The 23,550-nt window shown below is 44.0% G+C and overlaps 1 protein-coding gene across 2 annotated transcripts; it reads right to left on the bottom strand.

The window, feature by feature from the left end:
* Nucleotides 1-643: 643 nt before the first annotated feature.
* On the bottom strand, nucleotides 644-21,651 carry ATP6V1C2 (ATPase H+ transporting V1 subunit C2). Of its 2 annotated transcripts, XM_082048005.1 has the most exons (13): nucleotides 21,599-21,651; nucleotides 20,396-20,554; nucleotides 18,817-18,884; nucleotides 13,272-13,357; nucleotides 8,680-8,774; nucleotides 8,066-8,157; nucleotides 5,843-5,941; nucleotides 4,709-4,777; nucleotides 3,242-3,334; nucleotides 2,718-2,811; nucleotides 2,391-2,488; nucleotides 1,878-2,007; nucleotides 644-1,034 (listed from the first exon to the last, which is right to left on the bottom strand). In XM_082048005.1, exons 2-13 carry the CDS (start codon nucleotides 20,522-20,524, stop codon nucleotides 939-941), a joined length of 1,149 nt encoding a protein of 382 aa, XP_081904131.1. In that variant the 5' UTR covers nucleotides 20,525-20,554; nucleotides 21,599-21,651; the 3' UTR covers nucleotides 644-938. The 2 variants fall into 2 exon arrangements, with proteins under 2 accessions (XP_081904131.1, XP_081904130.1); XM_082048004.1 differs by lacking the exon at nucleotides 21,599-21,651 and having other exon boundaries at nucleotides 20,396-20,685.
* Between the last annotated feature and the right edge of the window lie 1,899 nt (nucleotides 21,652-23,550).

Raw genomic sequence — 23,550 nt, 5'->3', positions numbered from 1 at the left:
CCACCACGGTGCTGTCTCCAGCAAGTGGCATCCAATGTTTCTTTACTTCCCATCTGGTATTGTTTTGATTTGAAATTGCTATTTCCTTGGAAGGGGAATTAGGACTGGGAATAGGGATGGTTACTGCTTCTTTTTAATAAAAATACTATTGTATTTGTTGCTCTTCATGTCTTGTGTATCAGTGTCTAGTGAAGTGACCCTCGTGATCAGTTTGTTTATAAGTATGGAATTAAAGAACTGAAAGTTTCCCCTTCTTACAAGGAAATAACTTACGTGTATTTGTCAAACTTACGTGTATTTGTCAACCATAGCTGACTTGTGGAAAGGGCACCAAGAGCCACTGGTAGCCAATGGTAACTGGAGTGCTGATTTGGGGCAGGAAATGTGCCCCAGCTCTAAATCATCCAGCAGAAGAGATCTGATGGAACTGTTCTAACTGAACAAAATTAAACTTACTGTATTATGACTTACAGTCCCAACTAAGTTCCACAGCAATTTTGAGCATCTTTCTTACGCTTTTTTTTAATTAAAAAAACCTTTGGGTTTTGTTCTGATGCTTTCTACTTTTTCTGGTTTAGTTTGTTTTGGTTTGTTTTTTATTTTTAAGCTTGCTTTGTTAGAAAAACAAAGATGTACACACCTAGCCACCACACTTAAGTTGTTTTATTTCTGGTCCAACACATATTCCGTCTTTGTAACTTACCAAAAACAAATAAATACTACCATAGTACCTCGTGCCTCTAAAATATTTTTTTTAAACTATGAACAAGACATTTATATTGAATCCACTGTAAAAATCACTGGAAGTGGTAGGAAGATAGTATGCAATTATCCTACTGCAGCATCTCCATTTTAATTTGACTTTCAGCAGTTGAAGATTGTCTTACTGTAACATTATGGTCTTGAAAATGAATAGATGAAGCCTGAGCAATTTATTTTTAACTGCAGTCAAGAAGACTGAGGTCAATCTTGAAATAGACGTAAGGATAGTATTCCTGATTACTCAGTTGTAACCCAGGGATGTCCATACCAGGCTGCAAAAGGAAATGATGTGACTTTAGTACCAGAAAGCTGACTTTGCACGGTTCCAGGCTACAGTGCATTGCTTTTGTGCTCCTCTTCCACAGGTGGAATGGAGTTTTGTATTTGTTGTGCTTAAGATGGGGAATTCACCACTGGGAATCTGGTGTTTGCTTGGTGTTTTGGGGGCCGCCTGATGCAGTTAGCATTGAGAAGTCATGCTTGGTTGCAACTATATGAACATGGATTGCAGCACTTTTGTGTGCTTCAGCTCTAGGACAGCTTGTTTATTTCTCCTCCCTTCATGCACTGGGAATCTTCTGCTTGTTGGTTTTAGGCTGTTATAATGCCGACTGGTGTATCCTAATTGATTTATCCTAAATTGTGCACTTAAGATACAGGGAGGACAAAGCAAGAACTGCTGCTTGCTGAAGGCCTAGGTTGAGGTGTTTAGTCAATTACAGCTTTTTGCAGAGGACAGAGGTGTCACAGTCCTAGCATTTGGTTCTGAATTTATTTTCTCTTGCTTGTATTGGTCTGAACGTTTATAGAAAGCTTGAAGCTTTTTTTTACCTAAAGGAGCTAACTTAATTGAGCAGCCCTGTTTTAGTCTGGTAGCTGTAAATATCAGATGCTGCAAGAGAAAATGTAAGCGCTCTATGTGCCTCTCCCCATCATAATCTGAGCTGACCTGTTACCCTAATCCACTCTGTAACCTGAGGGATTAGAGCTGCATCTAGGGTTCCTCACAGTGCAAGGTGTGAGGAGGTGCTTGCTCTAGCCCTGGGGTGTTGGAAGCGTTCATCTAGCTAAACCCAGACAAGCTACAACATGTATAGTCATAGTCAAATACATACATCCATTATACTTGCAGCTGCAACTTCATCCAGGTGTTTGAAGACGACATTTAGGACATCTCTCAGGCGTTTCACAGACTTCCTATTTGGCTGCAGCAGCATCGCTTGGAAATTCACTGGTAGGCCATACCTTGAAACACACCAATGTACACAATCACCTGCTGGGAAGGGGCACAGCTTTCCGCTTCTGGCACACCGGCTGATTGTTTCTGCAGTGCACGATTTCAGTGCTGGTGTGCTCCTTCTTATCTGAAAGTATTTTCTTTTTGAAGCCAAAAGTCAACTAAACAGTGTTTTCCTGTTTTCCACTTTCCTGTAAGTGCCCCCAAAGAACTGCTTTTCATCAGCTCTGTGTGTCACATTTTTTGTCATCATCTATATTGTCTCCTGGAAGCTTCTGGAGCGTGGTGTGTAAGGAGTGTTCCCTCCCATGAAGGAACCACCCCAGGAGGAGAGCTGTACATGTTGACTTCTCCAGGAGTCTTTGCCAGCACTGCATGTTTACCCACTTACCTCAGGACAGATTCAACAAAAACTCTCAAGGCTTTCACGTGAATCCATGCTACAAATGCTTCACTGAAGTTCACTTTGAGCCAGCGCAGTAACGGGCCCTGCGAGAACAGACACAACAGCACTGTGAAGCAGTCAGTGGCTCCCAGGTTATCAGATGGTCAAGTGACCTTGGGCAAATGGTGTTATCTACCCCATGCCTCAGTTTTCTGGGCTAAATGGAACTCAGAGGTGTCTGTTGGAACCATAAAGCTATTTCAGAGGGAGAGGTTCTTAGGCACACACTGTTATTACGTGGGCATCAACTTCATCAAATCACATGCTACTTACATATTGTTGTTTCTTATCAGAAGCTAATTTCATCAGCTCTTCCTTTTCACATTTCAGTTCCTTCTCATCAAAATGAAATTCTCGAACCATGAACCTACAATTGAATGATACTTGCTCTCATAAGCCATAGTCCAAGCAATTCCAAGTCCAAGCACATTCATTTCTTTTGCCTCTGGAGAAGCAGGTACAGGATGTTTCAAAATTGCTAAAACTTAACTGCTTTAAGTATGTGGAGGGTGGGAGTTGAAGTCACCCCAGAAAGCAACCTTACTGCTGTCAGTAGCATGAGAGCAGGAAGGACAATTTTGGGATCTGTAGTTTGGTGCTTAAATAGGATCACTGTATCTGCTACCACAGCCCCTTCCCACCCTGCCTCCTCAGTGGCTTTAGGGCCAGCAGCAGCCCAAACAGTAAAGTCCTAAAACCCAGTGATGGATCCAGCTGTACTGCACAGAAAACAAGCCCCACCTTACCCTCATCATCTGTTTGCTCACCTGGCCCACCGAGCAAGCAGTGCTTCTTACCTGTTCTCCCTGGCTTTAGCCTTGAAGTCATCCACCACTTTTCTAAATAGGGTCACGGTGAAGAGTCCTCCCTCTGCATCCTCAGCAATCATTCTGTGGGAGGGAAACTCACTGCTGTGATTTGGCAAATGGCAAATCCCCATGCTGCCTTTACCTTCCCCTTTTGCAGTTCTTTTTTCATTTGTGATACTGAACAACACTGCTTTTCAAAAACTGCTGTGGCTGAAACACAAACAAAGACTTTAGTAGTACTGGCCACGCTATCTCCTGTGTAAAGCTCCCACAAGTTAAGTTCCTGAACCCACCGTAGTACACACACATTCTGCCTGCCTGATTTTCCTTTGTTTCCTCGTAACCTTCACCTACTTCCCATATACTTGTGTTTTTGAGAAAGGAGGCAGCACACAGCTTTCTTCTGTCTCTGTGCTTCCTGCTTCTTCCGTTTCAAAAATATCACTGTCGCCTCTTGGGCCCTGCATCCGATTTTTTAAAGTACCAATGAACAAAATATACTTTTTAATCTTAGAATCTACTCAGAAAAAGTGCAGATGGCACGACCAATAAATGACTGTGATGGACCAAGTTCTTTTCTATGCAAATGACTAATGCATCACTATAATTCTGTCAGAGCAACAGAAAGAGGTACCAAAAAAAAATTCATATCATAATCAGTGAGTGTTTCTGATTGTTCACTGTTTGTAACACATATGGATCCTCTGAAATACAGAACACCTACCTACAAGAAATACTCAAGTCATTATGCATCATGAACTTTTGCATGTGTTTAGAATGTTTTAAGGAAACTATTTGGTCTACAATAAACAGACATATTTTCCTGGTGTCATTACAGCAAGAGCTGTGTTAAAAGAAGAAACGAACAAACAAAAACCTAGAAAAATAAGCAACATGTTAGAATCTATGCTTTAATTTGGTCTGTGTGAGCTGAGTAGTGGAATATTCAATTCCTAGGAAGGAATTTTTAATCCAGGTGAAAGGATAAGTTAATATGGCCTTTTCTATTGCAAATGACAATACACAGAATTATCCTATTCTACAGCAGGAAACAATGAAAGATGCAAAGATAGTGTTTGATCTTTACAAAAAGCAGCTTCCATAAAGTTCTATGTGATTGCATGTGTATGAATTATGCCTGGATTACTGTAACAAATTGTCTGTTGTATACAAAAAGCAAAGGCCCTCATTGAAAGTAGAAAGAACTAGATTACTGGAAAAGGGAACAACAAGCTAATTGTGAAAAAACAGTGATTTATTTTTCTTTCATCTTCACTTCCCTACAACAGAGTGATTTCTGATTTCAGCTGAGAATGAGATTGGGCAAATCTGTATGTTAACATGGAGCCCATGTGTTAGACAAGTGATTCCTTCCAGGATCCAGCAATCTGAGGGGCTGAAGTATGGCAGGGATCTCTGAAAAAAATAGGGACCTTAATTTGGAATTTCACTTACTTGGTGGAGCGAGGCACTACCATATCGGAGAGAGATTCATAGGTCTTCTGCCACTGTATGTAGCTTGACCTTCGAGCAACACAAAACAAAGCATGGTGAATAAATACTATATACTAGAAAACAAATGTGTTGATAAATGTAATTAAGCCAATGGCTTAAGTTGGAGTTCTTCATGCTGGGTTATGGCATAAAGAGACATGAAGCGTCTCCTTTCCTCTCCTAGTCACCAGTCAAGGAGATGTTTCCCTCAGTGCTGCACCCTCAATCCTCACTTTGGGTCTTGGCATGAGGAAGGGCCCAGAGCAGGAAGCTGATGGTGGGAAGAATGTGGCTTTTGGTACACACTTCCAGGCTGCCACAGTGTCCCACACTCCAGGAGCCCTGCACAAGCTGTCCCTGGTCTGTGGGTAGGTGTGGTGGTGTATCTGCCATGTGCAACCCCAGAGCTGACCTGGTGCTCCTCTCAAACATGGCGAGTGCCAGCACCGGGAGAAAGGGGCCAAGGGGATGGTAAGAGTTTGCAAAGTGAGAAGTCTGAAAGAATGTGCAGATAATAATAAACAGACCTCAAATAGTTTTTTGTAACATGGTTTTCACAGACAGACATGTGATGGCACTATATATGTGTGGGTGTTGGGACAGGGCTACACAGAGAGGAAGTTTTGTGTAGGCTTTGGAGCAGGACATTGTGTAACTTCACAACTCATGGTGATGGCACTCATCCTACATGCAGGCTCTTACAAATACATGGCCAGCAGGGGCCTTGTGAGTTTGACAGGTGTAATTCCTTTTAGAAAGTGGCTAAGCTGCAGTAAGAATATTTTTTTCTCTTTTTTTTTTTTTTAAACTTGTACTATTCCTACCAGAAAGCTGTTTCAGAAGCCACTCTATAGCCATTAAAAACCTACATCTCAATTCTGTCCTGCTCAGAGTTCAAACCAGTCTTTGTCCCTTTCTTTTGTGCCAGCATCGCCCTTGGCAGAAACTGTTTTTTCCCTTTGCTAACGGCTCCATCTGTGCCCCAGCCACCGTGCAGACGAGCTGCCCCAGCCTGACCCAGAGTTGCCTGGATTCAGTGCTTAGTCCTGAAACTCCACGCCACACGAAGCACGTGTGCACGCACTCCTGCCTTACTTGGGCACCACGACAAGCAACGTGATAAGATATTCGGAATTCAGAACAAAGTCTTCTTTATGCACAATGTCTGCCAGGGTCCGAGTCAGCAGATTTCCCCTATGGTAAAGAAGACAAATTAAAAATAACATTAGCAGGAACCCAGCAGCAGCACACTGGAGGTATTGTGCTGTGGGTGCAGTTGCTAACAGTGCATGCTGGGGTAGAAGAAGGCCAGGAAGACAATGGCTAAAGGACATGCCTACACTTCTAAAATGGCCATTTAGTTATTTTTACTGCAACTACAAAGAATAAAAAAGCAACTAATACTAGTGGCAGAATATCAGTGACTAGCACTAGGCTAGATTATGCCCTTTATGTGAAATTACACCATTCTGCTGCTTGCAGGTGGCACTCGCTTCCTCAGGCTGCCTGTTGAGCTGCTGTGTGCCCATGGTTCGGTTGGAGCAGGCCATGGTGGTGTGGACCTCAGCTATCAGAGCAGCCCTGGCACACCTGCACCGCCGTGGACAAGCACACTGAGATACCTCCAGCTGAAGGACAGTGGGAGCGGCAGTCTCATGTGTGGGTGGGACCTGCAGGAGGGGACTCTTCACAGTCTAAACCCACTTGATCAGATTAAATCCCACTGGCGCTGCACAACTACTAGGTGTAGATGCCTGGGGCTGGCTGGGCACTGGGTGTGTATGGGGAGAGAGCAGCTGCACACGCTGTCACCGGGCAGGAGCAGAGAAAGACCTAAACCAGTTGCGTTTGGCTTGAGCTTCACTGTGCCAGTCTAAACATTAATTAACCGGCCAGTAGTATCTTATTAGATGCTTGTTCAACACCAGAGATACCCGCATTTAAAGGTGGATGGGTCAGTAAAAGGAAGATAGGCCTGGACCATGAGGTCTCCATTCTTCTCCGTTATCACCTTGCTAGAGGCCTGGCACTGCTTGTGTTCCCCACACAGAGTTTCTGCCTCCCTCCAGGTGCTTAAAGCTGATGTGAAAGCTGGAGAGAAGCTGCAGGAGTGGGCTGGGAATACAAACGGTACCAAGATAAGCGAAATAGGAGCTAATATCCCCTTGTCCATCATGCCTATGATTATCCACATGCACGCAGCCTGAGACAAATGTGTCTAACACTGTCTGTAGCAAGCTGGAAACACAGGCCAGTGCACTGGCTGGCAGTGATGAGGCCACAGGAACTCGGCAGCGAGAGGGGGAGATGTAACTGTGCTATGTATGGCTCGGCAGTCCCCATGTTGAGCAGGTCTCCATGAGGGATAGCTTTTTTTTTTTTACAAACTCATTCTGAACTGCTCCCTGGAAGTATTTTTTTCTGCAGTTTCTGGTTGGCTTCAGTGGAGTTGGTGCTGGGCATGCTCATTTTAGCTCCACATTCAGAGCAAAATTCCAGCCACCCTGGAGTCTGGTTTGAGCCCCCATGGGTGTCTCCCTTGGGCAAAGGTTGGTTCCTAGGCAGGCTGACAGCCTGGCTGGCTGCAGTGCCAGGAAGGTGAGGACCTGTGTACTGTGCCGGCAGCAAGGGGCCTGAGTAGGAAGCGTGGCACATATGTGCATGTGTTGGGCAAGCTGCTTTCACTGTACTACTTACTGGAATTTACTATTCTCCCCAGCGATACCCTGGAAAAAAATCCAGTTATCAGCACTCACATATATAAAGACCACAAGCAGCTGAAGACAGGAGAGAGAATATTTGGGAGGCCCTGACAGGGCATCATCTGGACCTCAACAGAATGAAAGGAAAAAAAGCAAAGAAAAATGGAAGTGGAGTGCTGGTGGAGCTGGGAAGAAGCAAGACAGAGCTGTTTGCCATGAGAGCTCTGCAGATGGAGTTCAGAACATAGGAAACAGCACTGTCTTGCAAAGGAATCCACTGGCTGACCCAGCTCATCTAATTTCTGACTCCCTGAAATCTCATCAGAACAATGCAGTGCCTTTGGTTTTGACTCTCCCCAGGACTGTCTGCTCACACTGCCAGTAGAATCCTATTAGGAACTGCAGTCTCCCTGAGCTGATTTTGAGACATGCCAATCACACCAGCTGCCCCCAGTCTTTCGCTGGGTCTGTAGATGCTCAGCATGCCCCAAAGCCAGAAAAATTTGCTCCCACTAGAACAGATATGGTCCACAGCACAGCAAGGGGTGTGAGTGTGCCCTGTCCTCAATTCGGCCACGCAGTGTTCTGGATGTGAACAGACATGTGCTGTACTTACACAGTTTTTTTCTCCAGGCTTTGCAAATTTCCCTTAATGTTGTTGTATGCAGTTGATCTGGTCTTTAGGTCTGTTTCTATTTGAGTCACTTGCTAAAACAAAGTAAAAAAAATGAGTCAACTCAGTGCTTGAGATGTCATCCTAACCCCCCTCCTGCAAGGACACAGCTCTCACGCCTTGTTATCTATACTGAATGAACACATCACGCCTTCCTGAATGGACTGACTGTAAATAATTCATTCAGCCTGCGCTGTGTTTGATTTAATGTCAGAACAACAATTTCACAAAAGAACTCCAAAATGGAGAATAATATGGCAGTAAATAAAAACAATAAAATATTGTAAAGAAAGGGATTAAAGTACAGAAGCATGTCAATATACTCTAGTAATTCTGATAAAGTGCCATATACTTACAGACTGGTTAGGTTTAAATATATGTATCATTATTATATCACTAGAAATTAAAATAATATCAACTGCTTCAGTACAAGTACTGAGCCTGTTCCTGCCCAAACCAAAGGCAAGGTTCTCACTGACTGCCTTGAGAGGAGGGACCAAAAACTGCTAAAAGACATGCTTCCCACGCTGACATCTTAAATCTCGAGTACAGTTTACCTTTGATAATGCTTCTGATATATTCTTCAGTGGCTGCTTTATGGGATATTTGGCCATGTCCCATTCAAACCGTGTCAGGTAGCTAATTAGATCAACTGAAAATGCAAAGAGATGCATTAAAGCAGGCAGCTTACCAGATGGCAGGTCAAAGTTTGGGTAGAAGTCCCCAGCTACAGCCTATGCATAACGTTGGTTACCACTGGAGAGAGGAGTGAACCAGAAGCCCACCTCTGAATCCTCATAGAAATTTGATCTAGATTAAATCGGCACAGATCGCATGCCCAATCTAATAATCTTTCTAAACATCCCCAAACTTAGAAGTTGAGCTAGAAATCTTTTCTGCATTATACCTAACACCACAGAACAAGCGCTACTGTAAAATTAGCAGGACACAGCAATGTGCAGCCACAGCCTCATGTAACATACCTCAATCTTGATTGTTGCAATATGCCTGAATTTAATCCCAGTAAGAGCTATCAGGACAATACTGACCCACGACTAGCAGTAATACTCAGGGTTGTTAAGAGTTTGATGAAAGGTATGAAGAGCATAGCTGATGTGACTTCAGTCAAGCGCTCACTAGAAATCAAAGTGATTCAGGTACGATGAGGAATTCCTCATTGGCTCTGCACACAGAGCTCCCCACCTCACACAAAGCCATATGGTATTTCTCTAAATGGATAAATCCAGTCACAGCATTCAAGAACAGAAACTCACAGCAATGCCCTGTGCATGCAACTTCCCCCTGCCCCCAAACAAGGCACCTATGAGGAACCATCACTTCTTCCCAGAATTGAGGGGAGATGACACATATGACATCCTGCTCCTAGAACAGGATCATGCTGGCTTGCTCTGTTTGAAGACCAAGGCTCCTTAACATTACAAAACGTTAATGCAGGGATGTCAAACTCATTTTCACTGGAGGCCACATCAGCCTCGCCACATTTATACAGCCCTAAAATTACACTTGGCCCTTTGAAGGCAACCGCGAGGCTGATGTGGCTGCCAGAGAAAATGAGTTTGACACCCCTGCATTAAGTCTTGGTACATTATGGTGCCAAACCAGGAATTCTCCTCTAGCAGCTCATGAAATCAGACAGCTCTTTGCCTGAGTCCTGAGAGCCCTTAGGATGCAAAACTTATTCCTACATAGTGTTCTTGGGACACTTTATGGGATGGGATAAAGTCACACATACTGCCACAAAAGCAGAGGGGCCGAGACTGTCCCCCGTGGGCCAGGGAGCCCAGAGAAGACAGCAGTCAGGGTCTCAGTGTCTAGACAAAGGCCAGAGGCACTGTCACCTGCCAGGTGGGCTCCCTTCCAGACCAGGAGGGTAAACATGGAGAATATCTGGGAAGCTGCTCTGGGGACATGGGAAGCAAAACAGGCTCAAGGAGCCAAGTGAAAGGAGGTGCAACGCTGGGGCCATTCAGCGCTCTTTGCTGCCTTGTCCAGAGGGTTAATTCAGTCCCACAGCCAAGTTTGAGCACAGACTTCCAGGGTGTGGGGAAAACTTCATGAACTGAGATGCATGGAAAGGAATGTAAAATGTTGTGTAAATGCCTTACTACCAGGCTGAGGGTACTACCCTGCCTCATGTGACACTGAATACCCTTGGCAGGAGAGCACTATCCTTCCCATGGGCTTCTCTCACCCCACAACAGAGTCAGTTTACCCTATTAGATTTCCAAGTATGGAAAGTCTTATGTTAGGAGGAAACAGGCTTCTTAGCAAGGGATAAACTGCCTGGGAGGCAAACAGCAATGGCATGATGGTGTTCTCCCCCGCTTTCTAAAACCACAGCTGTGTAAACCTTCCCCACATCCAATGGACAGGAGTCACAAGGCAAAGATCCAGCCCCTCCTGCTAAGGTCTGGTTGGGAATCAGCAAATTCTCCAGCACAGAGGGGGGTGCGGAAAGGGGGCAAAACTGCAGAAGGCAAGGAGAGCTCCTGTGTGCACAGTTCTCCAGCAGAGCTTGCTCGTGGTCTTTGGAGGAAAGGCAGCAAGGTCAAAAATACTTGAGCAATAAATTTTATGGAACATTTTCAGCATGGCGTACACGATACACAAATTTTATCCTGCTGCCTCTCTTTTGAGCTTTCTTGCTTAGGCTCTGCTATAGGATATGAGGAAGGGTTTGACCGTGATGAGACAGGCCTTCCTCATATCCTACACTTTGCTAAATTCAATGCGAATGAAACCTGCAAAGCGTATGGTACTACTGGGCTGTGTGGAAGAACAGTGTACGCACAGGCTCTTTAGAAACAGACACCTAGCTGAGGAGATATGAAAGTTCCCTGCACATGCCCCTTCTATCCTCGCATTCCCTGAATCTCAGCAGAATTCAAAGGTTGAGCACAGCTTAAGTTCTCAGCCCATTTTACAAGTCCACTCTTGAGCAGAGCTCTCACTCTGGTGTGGTTTAGTTAAGCAGCCCGATCATGGGCATGGCACAAAGTACTGTGAACACATCAGCAGAAATGAGCTTAAAATGCCAAGCAGTCCAAGCACCCTGATGCTCCTGGAATGGCACTTCTCATTTATGAAACCTGTCAAGTCACTTCTGAAAGACTTGACACAGCTGCCCATCCAGGAGAGATGTCTCCTACCTACCCCAGTGCACTCACAGCTGCCCAGGAACCCCACAGCCTCAGTCTCTCCTAACTCTGATGTACTCACCCAGCTCTAAGAGGCAACGTTAAATACTTTCCCTTCAAATCACTTAGTTCTTCAAAATTGTTATGCTTCCCATTTTGCTCCGTTTTGAGCTTATTATAAAGAATGGAATTATTCCATCACTTACCAAATTTTAAAATTCATTTGGGTTTAACATTACTGTAAATGGAAAGGAATTTGGTCTGAATCTTTGAAAAAAGCTTTACTTACATTTCACATTTTTTATTCTGTCATAAGCAATAAAGCACTCGCTGCTGTTGTGATATACTAAAAATTCCCTTTATTACACGAACACATGTTTTCCTTCTACGAGAGAGACATCTCCATGCGGCTGCTTCCAGCTGTTGCCCACTGGAAAGCAGTGTGTGTGTGTTCACTCAACTAAAAGAGCTGTATTTTCTCATACTTTGCATTTTTCTTCACATGAATCTTACCAAATAACTGTTAGACACACAGCCATCGTTATCATCAGGTTGTGGACCAAACTGCTGTCTGGAACATATACAACAGAGCTAAAATCTGAGAACGTGTATAGTGTAGCTTAAAACAAAATATGAGTTCTGACTGTCTAATAGTCTGAAACAAGACCATGTGGCAAGAAGTTGTGTCTTATAATTTCGTTTCTGATTTCATGACTTCAAGGAAGTCTTCAAATTTAGGTTCCTTTCGCTAACCAGAAAGGGGAGGTGAAAGAATTCGTACAACAAAGCTGCTGCTGCTTATGAAGAATGACACTGGAACGCATCAGGTGAATCCTCATATACTGAAGCTGACTCCATTTTTTAAGATGTAGTCAATAGTCTTGGAAAGGTTAATGTCTTAGTTTAATATTATTTGCTTGGATGACTAAATCCAGAGGGCAGAAATTAGTAACACATGCAATTAGTAATACATCCTTCTATTACAACACATGCAAAGCTGATAGGGAAGGAAAATGTTGTGAAAAGAGGAAACAAAGAAAATAAGTTAAACCTGTTGTTTCTCAAGTCATAGGGATATCGTGATCAAGCTACGAGGTTGTTACTTGAGAAATCCATCGTAACCTGATCACTGTATCTCTACAACCAGACCAAGACTTGTCTCTAGCACTAATACACACAAATGCATGCTTGTAACAACACTGCAATCATCAATCTTCAACATACTTTTTAGACATTTCATTTTATCCTTTCGCCCTGAAACATAATAAGTGGGATTATTGCACTTGTCAAGTGGCTGCTCTCATCAAAAAATCAATCTTATTACATGCAAGAAGGACATTTCCAAAAGAACTTCCTCCCCATGCTTTACTCATACAGATCTGAAGTACAACACTGCAGACAGTCAAAGGCTGATGGAGCGTACACTCTTAGGTTATTTGTCTGACAGTTAATAGCATCACTTGACAAGCCTGTCACTAGCATGTGTAACACATCCAAATTTGCTGTACTTTTCCAGGACAGCTGGGGAGAAATTCGCTCTGAAACACACTTAGGGTATAATGAAGCATGCACAGAGATCTAGGAGCCACTAGTTCCTAAATGGTAATTTTGCCCTTGACACAGGCTGCCTTTGGGGCCTTGAGTACCATATTGGATAATAAAGCGGGGGAATCAGTTCATGGAGGTTCCAGGTCATTTTAGGAGTGAGGAAGGACATCTCCTGCTTTCATCTTCACTCCTCAGCCCTGATGTTAGAAACTATTTCAGTACTAGACACTGTACACTGTCCTGGAAGCAAAACTGGTGCTGGATGAAGCCTCTCATAACTTTGAGAAAAATGGCAGCAGGCTAGATGTGTTCTTAAAAATGTTGCTGCTGGTTGTCCTTTCTAATGTATGAGTGTTTGAATTCCACATGTTCATATTCCAAAGCAAAGGCAGCATTGATACATTAAAAAAACAAAAAAACAAAACCACATTCACAGCACCTACCTCCATTGGCCAGAAGATTTTCCTGGACTTTATCTTTTGAGTCCTCCAGAACTTCTCCTATATACTGGGCTATTTTCTTTATTACACTTAGGTGTAAGAAGAGAAGCTTTGTTAGTGAAGTAACAAAATGAATACAAAACAGTCGCCACAATGATCTGATAAACATGGAGATGCCCAAACAAAACACTTTTGAAGCAAGGCAGATTAATTTGTAATTCAAATGATGACAAAAAAAATCTATGGGATATTGCAGAATTAAATGCCATATTTCTAACTACACTGATCTCTGTAAACACATAGGTAATATCATCTCCCCAGTTCTCCAGACTTCCAGAAGCTCAAGATTCAGTCTTCTGTACATTCATCATACTCATAGCAGAAACCAGAAGGCAAGAAACCCATGTTTACAACTCCAAAGGCAATGGAGGAACAAGAAGGTACATAGAGACAACACTGGCTGAAAATTGGTTCCATAAGATGCTAAATAAACACTTATGGCTTGTGGAGATAAGATTCTTACAAAGTACTCAGGGGAAAAAGACAATGTTCTCTTGTTTGACAGGGAGAATTTCCTTCTTATTCCTCTTCTTTAGGAGACTCTTTGGCATGGTGGACAAGACAGTCCTTCAAGGTGTGGGAGAACTAGATACAAATCCTCCTTCTGCCTGATGCAGAGCAGTGATTTGAATAGAGCCCTTCCTGGAGAACATTGTCTCCATGCAGTTACTTATCATGTGTTTATTTTAAAGGGTTGGATTCAGCAAGTCCCTCCAGCAGTAGATCCCCCTTGCTCTAGTCAAAGTACCTATCTCATACAGGCCAAGAGCTTTTCTGTTTGTTCCACTATCCTCCTGTACTCAGAAATAGTCACAGAATTTCACCTTCAGTTCCATAATTGTTCCAGGAAGACTACATCTTGTAAAAAAAAAAGCTAAAAAGTAACTTCCTGATCATGAGACTGGCAGAGGCATGAAGTGGACACAATCCTTGGCACAGTGACAGGGAGTGGAGCACAATGGCAAAATGCTTCTCCCTTGCCTTCCTCACAGAGGGGAGACAGGTACTGCTGCAGATGAGCTGGAGGCTGAAAGGGCATTACAGCGTAGGGACAATGTGTCTTGTGACATCCTGTGGCTTTCAAGAGCTCAGGAAAGGGGCTTCAGGCCAGGTACAGATACCATGAGAGCATCAGAGAAAAGGATTTTCTTTGGTGTGCTGCAAAGCAGTTATACAGGCCATTTAAAAGTATTCGTTCACAGAGGTAAAGATTCCCTCCATCTCCATTCCTGTGAAGAAACTTAGTCTTTGGCTAGGTTTTCCAGCCCTGTGATAGGGAGGAAAAATCTGAGACTGCTGATGCTGACAAGAATGCATTAGTCAGAATTCCTGCTGTTTGGGGTCATTCAGTCTGGAGAAGACCTTATTGTGGTCTTTCGGTATATAAAAGGGGCTTATAAGAAAAGCTTTTTACCAGTGCCTGTAGCGACTGGACAACAGGCAGCAGTTTTAAACTGAAAGAGGGTAGATTTAGATTAGGCTGAGGAAGAAATTATTTATGGTGAGAGTGGTGAGACACTGGAACAGGCTGCCCAGAGAAGCTGTGGGTGCCCCAGCCCTGGAAATGCTTAAGGTCAGGTTGGACAGGGCTTTAGGCAACCTGATCTAGTGAAAGATGTCCCTGACTGTGGCAGGGGACATGGACTAGATGATCTTTAAAGGTCCCTTCTAACCCAAACTATTTTCACCAAAACCCTGGAGAGGCCCAGTTCAGAGTGTCTGTAGGAGGAATATACACCACCGTGCCCTGGTTCACAGCTCTCTCTCAGTTTTTCACCCTCTGGCTGCAGCCCCTCAGGGACCCGGTGTCAGCTGCATGTTGTTGGAGCAGAACATGTGCTGCCCACACTGGGGCTTGGGGAGGCTGCAGGATCCGCACAGCAGCTCCCCAAGCACTAATGCAATTTTCAGCTTGTAGATGCAGCTGGTTTTTGGCTCATTCATGATGCTCGGGGAGCCCAAAGGAACTTGGAACAGGACAGAACTCCAGCCTATTTGGTGAGAACAGTATAGCAGGAGGCTAAGGACGTTATGGAGAAAGCAGCCAACAGGGAAGTGTATAAACCAGCAGCTTTTCCGAGGGGTGTGAGCTTCATTACTGTTGAGTGCAGCTGGTGGCTAACCTGATAGCTGGGATTCAGGTCTGGTCTCTGCCTACAGGTATAGACAGTGGGACAGGTATGTGCTGTCATGCACCCCCAGTCCCAGCTGCCCTGTTGAGGCTTGGCTCCCTTCCAGCCCACACACCCCAAGGTCCCTGCAGCAGGACGCAGACAGATATTTGTATACATTGGGCCAGAGACGTGTTCTCCAGTCCTGGCTTAGTCTCTGTGCCTTGACTTGCATCCCGTGAAATGCAAGTGGGATTCACTCATCCAATATATTCCCTATGCAAAGACAGAACATGCAACGTGTGCACCACAGATGTTTGATGCAAGTGAGAGGAATCAGGGTCCTGGAAGAGCCCCATTGACTATAGCAAATCCAACAGACAGCAGCTTTCACATCCAAACCTTAACTTCTGCCTTCAGGTGAGATGAATCCCACCTTGAGCAAATATCATGCTCAAATGATGCGCTATAGAAGGAGTGGGTTTCAGCTATACTGCCTCGAGAAGTAGTAATAAATACCTGTATTATGGCTTGGGAGACTCTCACATTTTGCTTCTGAAATTGCTGCAATGTCATTACTTAAAAAAAAAAAACCAACCTAACACTCTTTAAATGATACTGTGTATTAAAGGGTGCTACTAGTTAGGCCTCCAACGTGCTGCAGGGAGCAGAAGACCTGCCATCTGAGGCCACTGCAGAACACTCTGCCAACTGAGAAGCCAGGAGAATCCCCAGGTATGAGTAACCGAGGGGACCGTCAGCTTGAGAGATTTCCATGATACCACAGGGTGACATGGAAAAACACCCTGCCTCCCTGTGTGAATAAATAATAAAAGTATGTGGAAACAATAGATCCTGCAAACTCTTGCCCTGTCTCTGCTGTCCTGGCAGGAGGCAGCGCTGACAGGTTTGTGCTGCCCGGCTTTACTGGCAGGTGTTTATCCAGCAACAGCTCCCCTGCAGCTGCTCCAGAGGAGCAGGAAGGGAACTGCTCAGGTCACTGGAACAGGCTTGTAACTCTCTGGATGCCATTTACTCCAATGAAGCGCGAGTGCTTGGCTTTTTAACCCTTGAATCACAATTCAGACTCAAACCTCTGGGCAGTTATTTAATGCAAAATGCCTTTGTATGTCTTTGTGGGATTTGATCTGCTAATACATTTACGTTGATTACTCTCTACTATTACTCTCATGCATTTTTCTTATTTTTCAACACATTTTTCTTATTTTTAAATCTTGTTGACCCTTCTTGGTTACCTAGCTCAATAGGCAAATGAGACAAATAGGAAGAGTCCTTATCTTGGCAGGTTAGGGGGGAAGGCCTTCACTGACCCCTTTGCTCAGTGCCTGTAACATGTCATATGACAAGTGTCATTACTGGCATTAAAGGGACAATTAGTGGAGTAACATGGCATCCAGCTTGAACAAGGAGCTGTACCATGTTGTCAAGTTGAGAGAAAGGTAACAGAAGGAGACAGTGAGCCTAGGAAGCTCATACTGACATTCCACTTAAAATCAGCCTCTGATCTTACACAGATCCTACAGACAGCTTTTCAGAAGTCCTAATTCTTCACAAAGCTGGGAATTAGCTAAGCCCTTCTGAAAGTCAGTTCTGCATGGTTTTTGGCAGCTCTCAAACCCAGATCACACAGTTGCTTGCCTATCTGCTGCCCTGACCAGAGAGCAGGACTGACACTGCCTCTCCCCAAATATGCCCCCAACACCACTTCATGAAATATCTCTGCAGTATGAATCAGAGGCCTGAACATGTTTACAAAGAATTTGGGCAGGTTTTTTGGCAGGATCACAATAAAGATTTTCTTGATTAATTAAGTTTCTCTGTCCTGCTAAAAAATCCTGTAAGAAGTAGTAGGGTTTAGTTTTAGATAGTCCTGCGAGGAGCGGGGACTTGGACTCCATGATCTTTATGGATTCCTTACAACTTGAGATGTTCTATGGTTCTAAAAAGTTCAGCGTTGTGTGCAACCAAGAGTGATCAAATGTAATCATCCTAATACAGCACTGCCGTAGCACCAGTAAAGTAGAAAAAAAAAAAAATCCTATGGAGAAATGTATTCTAGCAGACTTACTTTTACTCAGACTGCCTAGCATAGATATAAACAGTTTATATCAGTGTTTCTGTATGTGTTTGCAACTGCCAGACAAAAATCTATGAAATTATCAAGCATATTTAAACAAGCAAATCCTTATCAGTCCTGGTTGAGGGCAAAAAATGCAAAAAGGCCCAGAGTGAACACATGCCACTGTGACCAAGACCACAACTGTATGTGAGGTATGCTTCCAAAGCAAAAACCCAACCCAAACCAAAACACCAAATAAACACAAAGAAACCCACCACCCAGCCAAACCAAACATACACACACAAAACAAAAACAAACAAAAAAACCACACAAAAACACGCTACCAAAACGAAAAGCACAGAAGCTTGTAGAATCATAGAATCATTTCATTTGGAACAGACCCTCAAGATCATCAAGTCCAACCATAACATAACTCTAGCACTAAACCGTGTCCCTAAGAACCTCGTCTATGTGTCTTTTAAACCCCTCCAGGGATGGTGACTCCACCACTGCCCTGGGCAGCCTGTTCCAATGCCTGACAACCCTTTCTGTGAATATTTTTTTCCTAATATCCAATCTAAACCTCCCCTGGTGTAACATTGATTGCTTCAACAACAAAGTCTAACTTGTGCCCTGAAGTATGTTACAACCTGGCATTTTCTCAGCTTGCTATACTTAGTATTCTTTGTACAGCCAGGCGAGTTTGGCTCAAAAGGCAATCTGGGCAATGATCAGCAGGGAGATCATGTGAGTCTTTGCATAAGTTGGTTTGATATTATGTGAGTCAATAATCTGATTTTCAAGAAGTTTAAGAGTCTGAGAGGGAGAGCTTCAGATTTCATTCAGAAGAACTTATTCCTATATCTAGCTGAAAAGGAGCAGAAGGCTCGAGAGAAAAATTCTGGGGAAATGAGATCAGGGAGGGCTTAATATTCTCCAAATGCCACTTTATTAATTTAAATTTCTGGATCAGGTGGGATGATGTTCTTTACAAAAAAATAAAAAACGTTTTTTAGCAGTTTCCCTTTGAGAAACAGCTTCCCTAACACTGCCACACAAACAGATTGCTGTGCAGACAAAACTATCACTGACTTAATTCATCCCAATTTAAAGGAATGGTCCTTTCTTTGTGATGACTCCATGACAATCAACACAAGGGTTAAAAAAAGCCTATCGACTTCAGCCCAGTTGTAGCCCAGGCTGAACTGAATCAGACAGAGGTGAACACAAGGACATTCCGTCCCATAAAAACAATGTCTGTTTCTCATTTGTAGGTGGTAAATAAGATCTATTTTACCTTTCAGCAAAGCTATCAAGTTTTCCCAACTCATCTGACAGACCAACAAGAGCATCCAGTGTCCCCACCTGTGCAAAAGATGAGAAGTAGGTGAAAGATGCATAAGTCTGACTGAGGCTTCTGTTGGCAGAACTTGATTTACTTAGTGGAAAATAGTAGCAATTCCTGTACCCAAGATCTAGGGTAAAAAGCCTTTTCCAATAAAGGAAAACATATATATGCAGTCTCAAGATTACATGTCAGTATCTTTCTTCCTGTTTTCATTCCCATATCATCAAGTAGCATAGACTGGTCTTTTACATGATGAAATAGTGACTAGAAATGCACACAGCATACATATTATACAAACAAAACTGATGTAGTGAGAGAACCAAGGGAAGCAGCACTTATTCAAAAGGTGTGTGGGGGTCTCTGTTTGCTTTCTTTGCTTAGTCGAAGACTAAGCCTCTCACAAAGTCATTGCCTCCAAGACCAATATCTGCTTTTTGTATGACTCTCTGTCACAGTCATCATCTTATGTTTGTGGTATGGCAATATATTGCTGAACCTTTTTGTGTAATGTTGCCAGCTCAACATTTTGAAGAGTCAAGCTGAAGGAGAAGAAAGAAATTTTACAGAGAATATTAAGGGGCTGGTTGCATCTCCAGGCACTGCAAATGCTTTATGTCCTCTGACATTGACGGATTGACACCAACACCGACTGGGTAAGGCCCATAGATGGTAAAAGCCAGCAATCTCAGGTGCAGGTGCCAAAAGCAGTATTCCCAGTCTGAAACATATATGTGAAAATTCAGTAGGTTATTACTTGAGAACAGGCCATGCTCCCCTTTTACTTGTATCCTTATGTAACTGGGATAGCTCAAGTTATAACTGTTAACAATCTTTTTGGATTAAAGCCAGATCATGAATGGACTAAGTGTAGTTTTGTTAAGTGATGGGTAGTGGCAACTCCCCAAGGAACCAAGTTCTACATCTGTGGTAGCTCCGCTGACTTTAATGCAGCATATTTGGATTTTTTCATAGCCACAAGTGAAATAATAATAAGGTGCAGACCTTATAAAATAAGGATTAAATAATGCAAAGATTAAAAAAAATAATGGATTAAGACTTTTCCTATTTATATGGTGATATGAAGCTAGGCAACATAGCTGAATATACACATACATCCATTTCCCAAGCAGTAATGTGCATTATAGCACTGTTTTCTCTGTTAGCAGTCTTACTGGCACAGTTTGACATACTTAGCTACTCCTTTTGCATTAGCAATCCAAGATGTACAATGCTGTATGACTTTCATGACTGGGAGCAAATGGTACATCGAGAGCAATAAATCAGTTATTTAACTGGTCATCTTCACTCCTGATACATATATCCTTCCAATGTGAAGGTCAGCTTCAAGCACAATAACTCCTTTTCTCTCTGATCAGTTTTCAGTTGGCTGAACACAATTCATTCCCTGACTCCAATCTTCTTCTGCTTTCTGCTTACTACCCCAAAAAATAAATCCCACATTTATCCCAAGTCTTTAGTCCTGCTAATGCTACTTTATCACACACACCCAAACCCTTTCCTCGTTTACCTTTAAGTCTGGAATATGGAATTTGCTGTTGCTGGACAGGTTGGATTTAGACGTCACCGCGTTCATTCTCTCCCATGCCTGCAGATTTGTTTTATCTCCTGGGGCAGAAATTAGCCAGAACTCTGACATGATCTAATATTTTCCCTTCGCTCCTGGTCGCTGTAGAAACACAAAGCAGGTAAGAGGCTACAAGAGCACTGCACAAAACAGGCTCTTCCCTAAGAACAGGAAAAAGTTAGAAGAGATTAATGATTCTTTCAGAAACATGAGGAGAGTGAGTCAGTCCTGTGTCTCAGGCTGAAATGGAACATGACCTTCTCCAGAATGTCACGGAAAGAGTGGAGCTGTTCCTCCTTCCTCAGGGTTGTTCAATCCAGTTTCTGAATGAAGAAATGAAGCTTCCTCCTCCCCTTTTCCCTCCCAGCCTGTTCCATTCCCCTTATGCTGTAAGTCCAGTCTCCACTGTGCAGCTTGGGGACTTCACTAAACCATTCAAATGTCATTAAGGGTTTCTGCTTGACAAATATTCTCTCTCAAATTTTTGGACACTTGCAGGCAAATGCAAAAGCAGGATGCAAAAAGACCTCTGCTGAGCACGTCGGCTGCTAAAGGTGCCACTGGCAAGATAAAATGTTGCTTTCCGCTGTGTTTTTCTTCCCAAACTGGACAGGAAGGAGCTGAAGGAAGGCAAGTCACTGTGTACAGACAAAATATCAGTAGAACACCACAGATATAACAGCCGCGGGAATCCACGCGGGACAACTACACGGGTGTTAACTGAACAGACTGGGCAGAGCAGCGAGAGGCAGAAACGATCTCCCGAAGAGGCGACGAGTGTCTCCGGAGGCTCTCCCGCAGCCCCCCGCCAGGCACGCCTCAGCTCTCCGCTGCCTGGGACAAGGAAGATGTGACACACGCCTGTCATCCACCCCCGGGGACGGCCATTCCTCCGCCCCGGGGCCAGAGCACCGCCCGAACCCCCGGTACCACCGGGCTGCGCAGCCCGAGCTCTGCGGGTGGGGTGGGGTGGGATGGGATGGGATGGGGTGGGATGGGATGGGATGGGATGGGATGGGATGGGATGGGAAGAGATAGGGATGGGGAGGGAGGCAGGGGATGGGGAGAGATAGGGATGGGGAGAGATGGGGATGGGGAGAGATGCTGCCGGTGCGGTGTCCTGCCCACCCCTGCTCGCCGTCTCACCTGCGCCAGCCGCCTGTCCCTCCCCACGCCGCCCCACTGCTGCCCGCACGGCGCCGGCACCGATAGGGCCGGGGCGGGACCGGGGCGGGGCCGGGGCGGGACAGCTGCCGGATCCGCGCCGGGGGGAGACGCTGGGTGCGGGGGGTCCCTCTCCGTACAGGGACGGCTGCTGCACTTGGTGACACAACCCCTAAAAGCCGGTAACAGCTCCGGTTCTCGCAGCTTGTCAGCTTCTCGCCATCTTTTAAACTCGCAAAAAATAATGCAGAGGCCATTGGTTTTCATTAAACACCGACTGCCTTTAACCAGTCTGGAGGTTTTGCAATAAATAAACTTTTAGGAAACTCTTATTTCTGGGACTTCCATCAGTGCTTTATTTAACAAATACTCCTGCGGTGCAGGAGTCTGCAAGGTAGCAATGTTCCCTCCTCTGGTGATGCTTCTTCCTCGGTCAAATATAGCAGCAGCTTTTAGTCCTTACTGAGCCCTGAGTTTGCCTTACTTCAGATATTTGAGGGTGGTTTGTAGCTCATGTGGAGTAATGTTCTGCAGACCCTTCTAAAACAGGCATGCTCTGAAGGAAACAAGTGTCTAAACACTTTCAGTGCTCACCTTTCAGTGGCATTTCTGCAAGCAGGGATTTAACCCCCTCATAGAGAGTACATGGTGCATCCGGTTCTCATTTGCACAGTCTCACCACTATGCTGTCATACAGCACCTAAGCAATCTCTACTCTTACTGGTGTTTTATTTTCTTCAAAACACAGTGCATTTTTTGCTCGTGTTTCTGTGTATCAAATGTAAATGAAGCCCCGCGAGACATGAAACAGAAGGATGCCCTTGGTTTTCCACATGATCTGTCCTAAACTGAGAGGGATTGAGTTGCCTGGGCCAGGCAGGTCTGGCCATGCACAGAAACAGAGCTCTTGACACCTCCAAGAACCTTATTTCTAATCATCAGTTTATACATGCACTGAGTCATTTCAGCCTTTCAGTACTTAAAAGGGGCCTATAAGAAGGATGGGGACAGACTTTTTAGCAGGGCCTGTTGTGATATGACATGTGGTAACGGTTTCAAACTAAAAGAGGGGAGATTCAGGGTAGATATAAGGAAGAAGTTTTTTACAAGGGTGGTGCCCAGAGAGGTGGTCAATGCCCCGTCTTTGGAAACATCCAAGGCCAGACTGGACAGGGCTCTGAGCAACCTGATCTGGTTAGAGATGTCCCTGCCCATGGCAGGGGGGTTGGACTGGATGAGCTTTGAAGGTTCCTTCCAACTCAAACCATTCTGATTCTAAGTGAAGACCCTGAACGGGTTTAAGTATCTCCAGCACCAGGCAGAAGCAGCTGATAGGAGAAGTCCTGAATCATAGTCTTGGACTTGGACTGTTCCATCTAAATCATGCTTTAGCTAGCTAACACAAAGGTGAAGGTCTTAGACTCTAAATTTATAGACTCTTTAGATTAGCCAAGGATTCATCTTCTTCTAACATTTTTAGTGACATATATTTTAATGATATATAAAAAAGCATGTGTGGAGGAGGAGAGTTTCTACTGAAAACTCTCCAGAAAAAGACACTGAGAAGATTCGTATCTGAAATAACCACTCTATGGGTTATTTGTGGTTTTGTCTGGGGGTTTTTGTTGTTGTTGTTTGTGGTTGCTTTTTTTTTTTTTCCTTGCTTGTGTTGGTTTTTCCTTTCTAGGCTAATTAAACATTCAATGTTCATACTGTGATTATTCTAGTTCTTTTCAATCATGGTGTCCCCTAAGGCACAACAAAGGACTTTTCAGAACCTGACATATTGATGTGCATGATGGCATTCATAGAAATAGTGATTATTGTATATCTTCCTTTTGTTTGTTTCTTTAGACTATACATTTTAATACTGAAACAGAATTAGCTGATGTTTGAGTATGCACATCACACATTTCTACTCATAGACGGAAAGG

Source organism: Streptopelia decaocto, assembly GCF_964273445.1.
Source record: "Streptopelia decaocto genome assembly, chromosome: 3".
NCBI lineage: Eukaryota > Metazoa > Chordata > Aves > Columbiformes > Columbidae > Streptopelia > Streptopelia decaocto.
Note: the sequence above shows the minus strand (reverse complement) of the source record. Positions and strands in the feature narration are given on the sequence as shown.

Coding starts and splice junctions, on each gene's coding strand:
- ATP6V1C2 (XM_082048005.1), bottom strand. CDS start 20,524: ATGTCAGAGTTCTGGCTAATTTCTGCCCCAGGAGATAAAACAAATCTG. Junction 8,158..8,679: donor TATCAGAAGCATTATCAAAG/GTAAACTGTACT, acceptor ACTTTGTTTTAG/CAAGTGACTCAAATAGAAAC. Junction 2,489..2,717: donor CTGATAAGAAACAACAATAT/GTAAGTAGCATG, acceptor CTGTTCTCGCAG/GGCCCGTTACTGCGCTGGCT.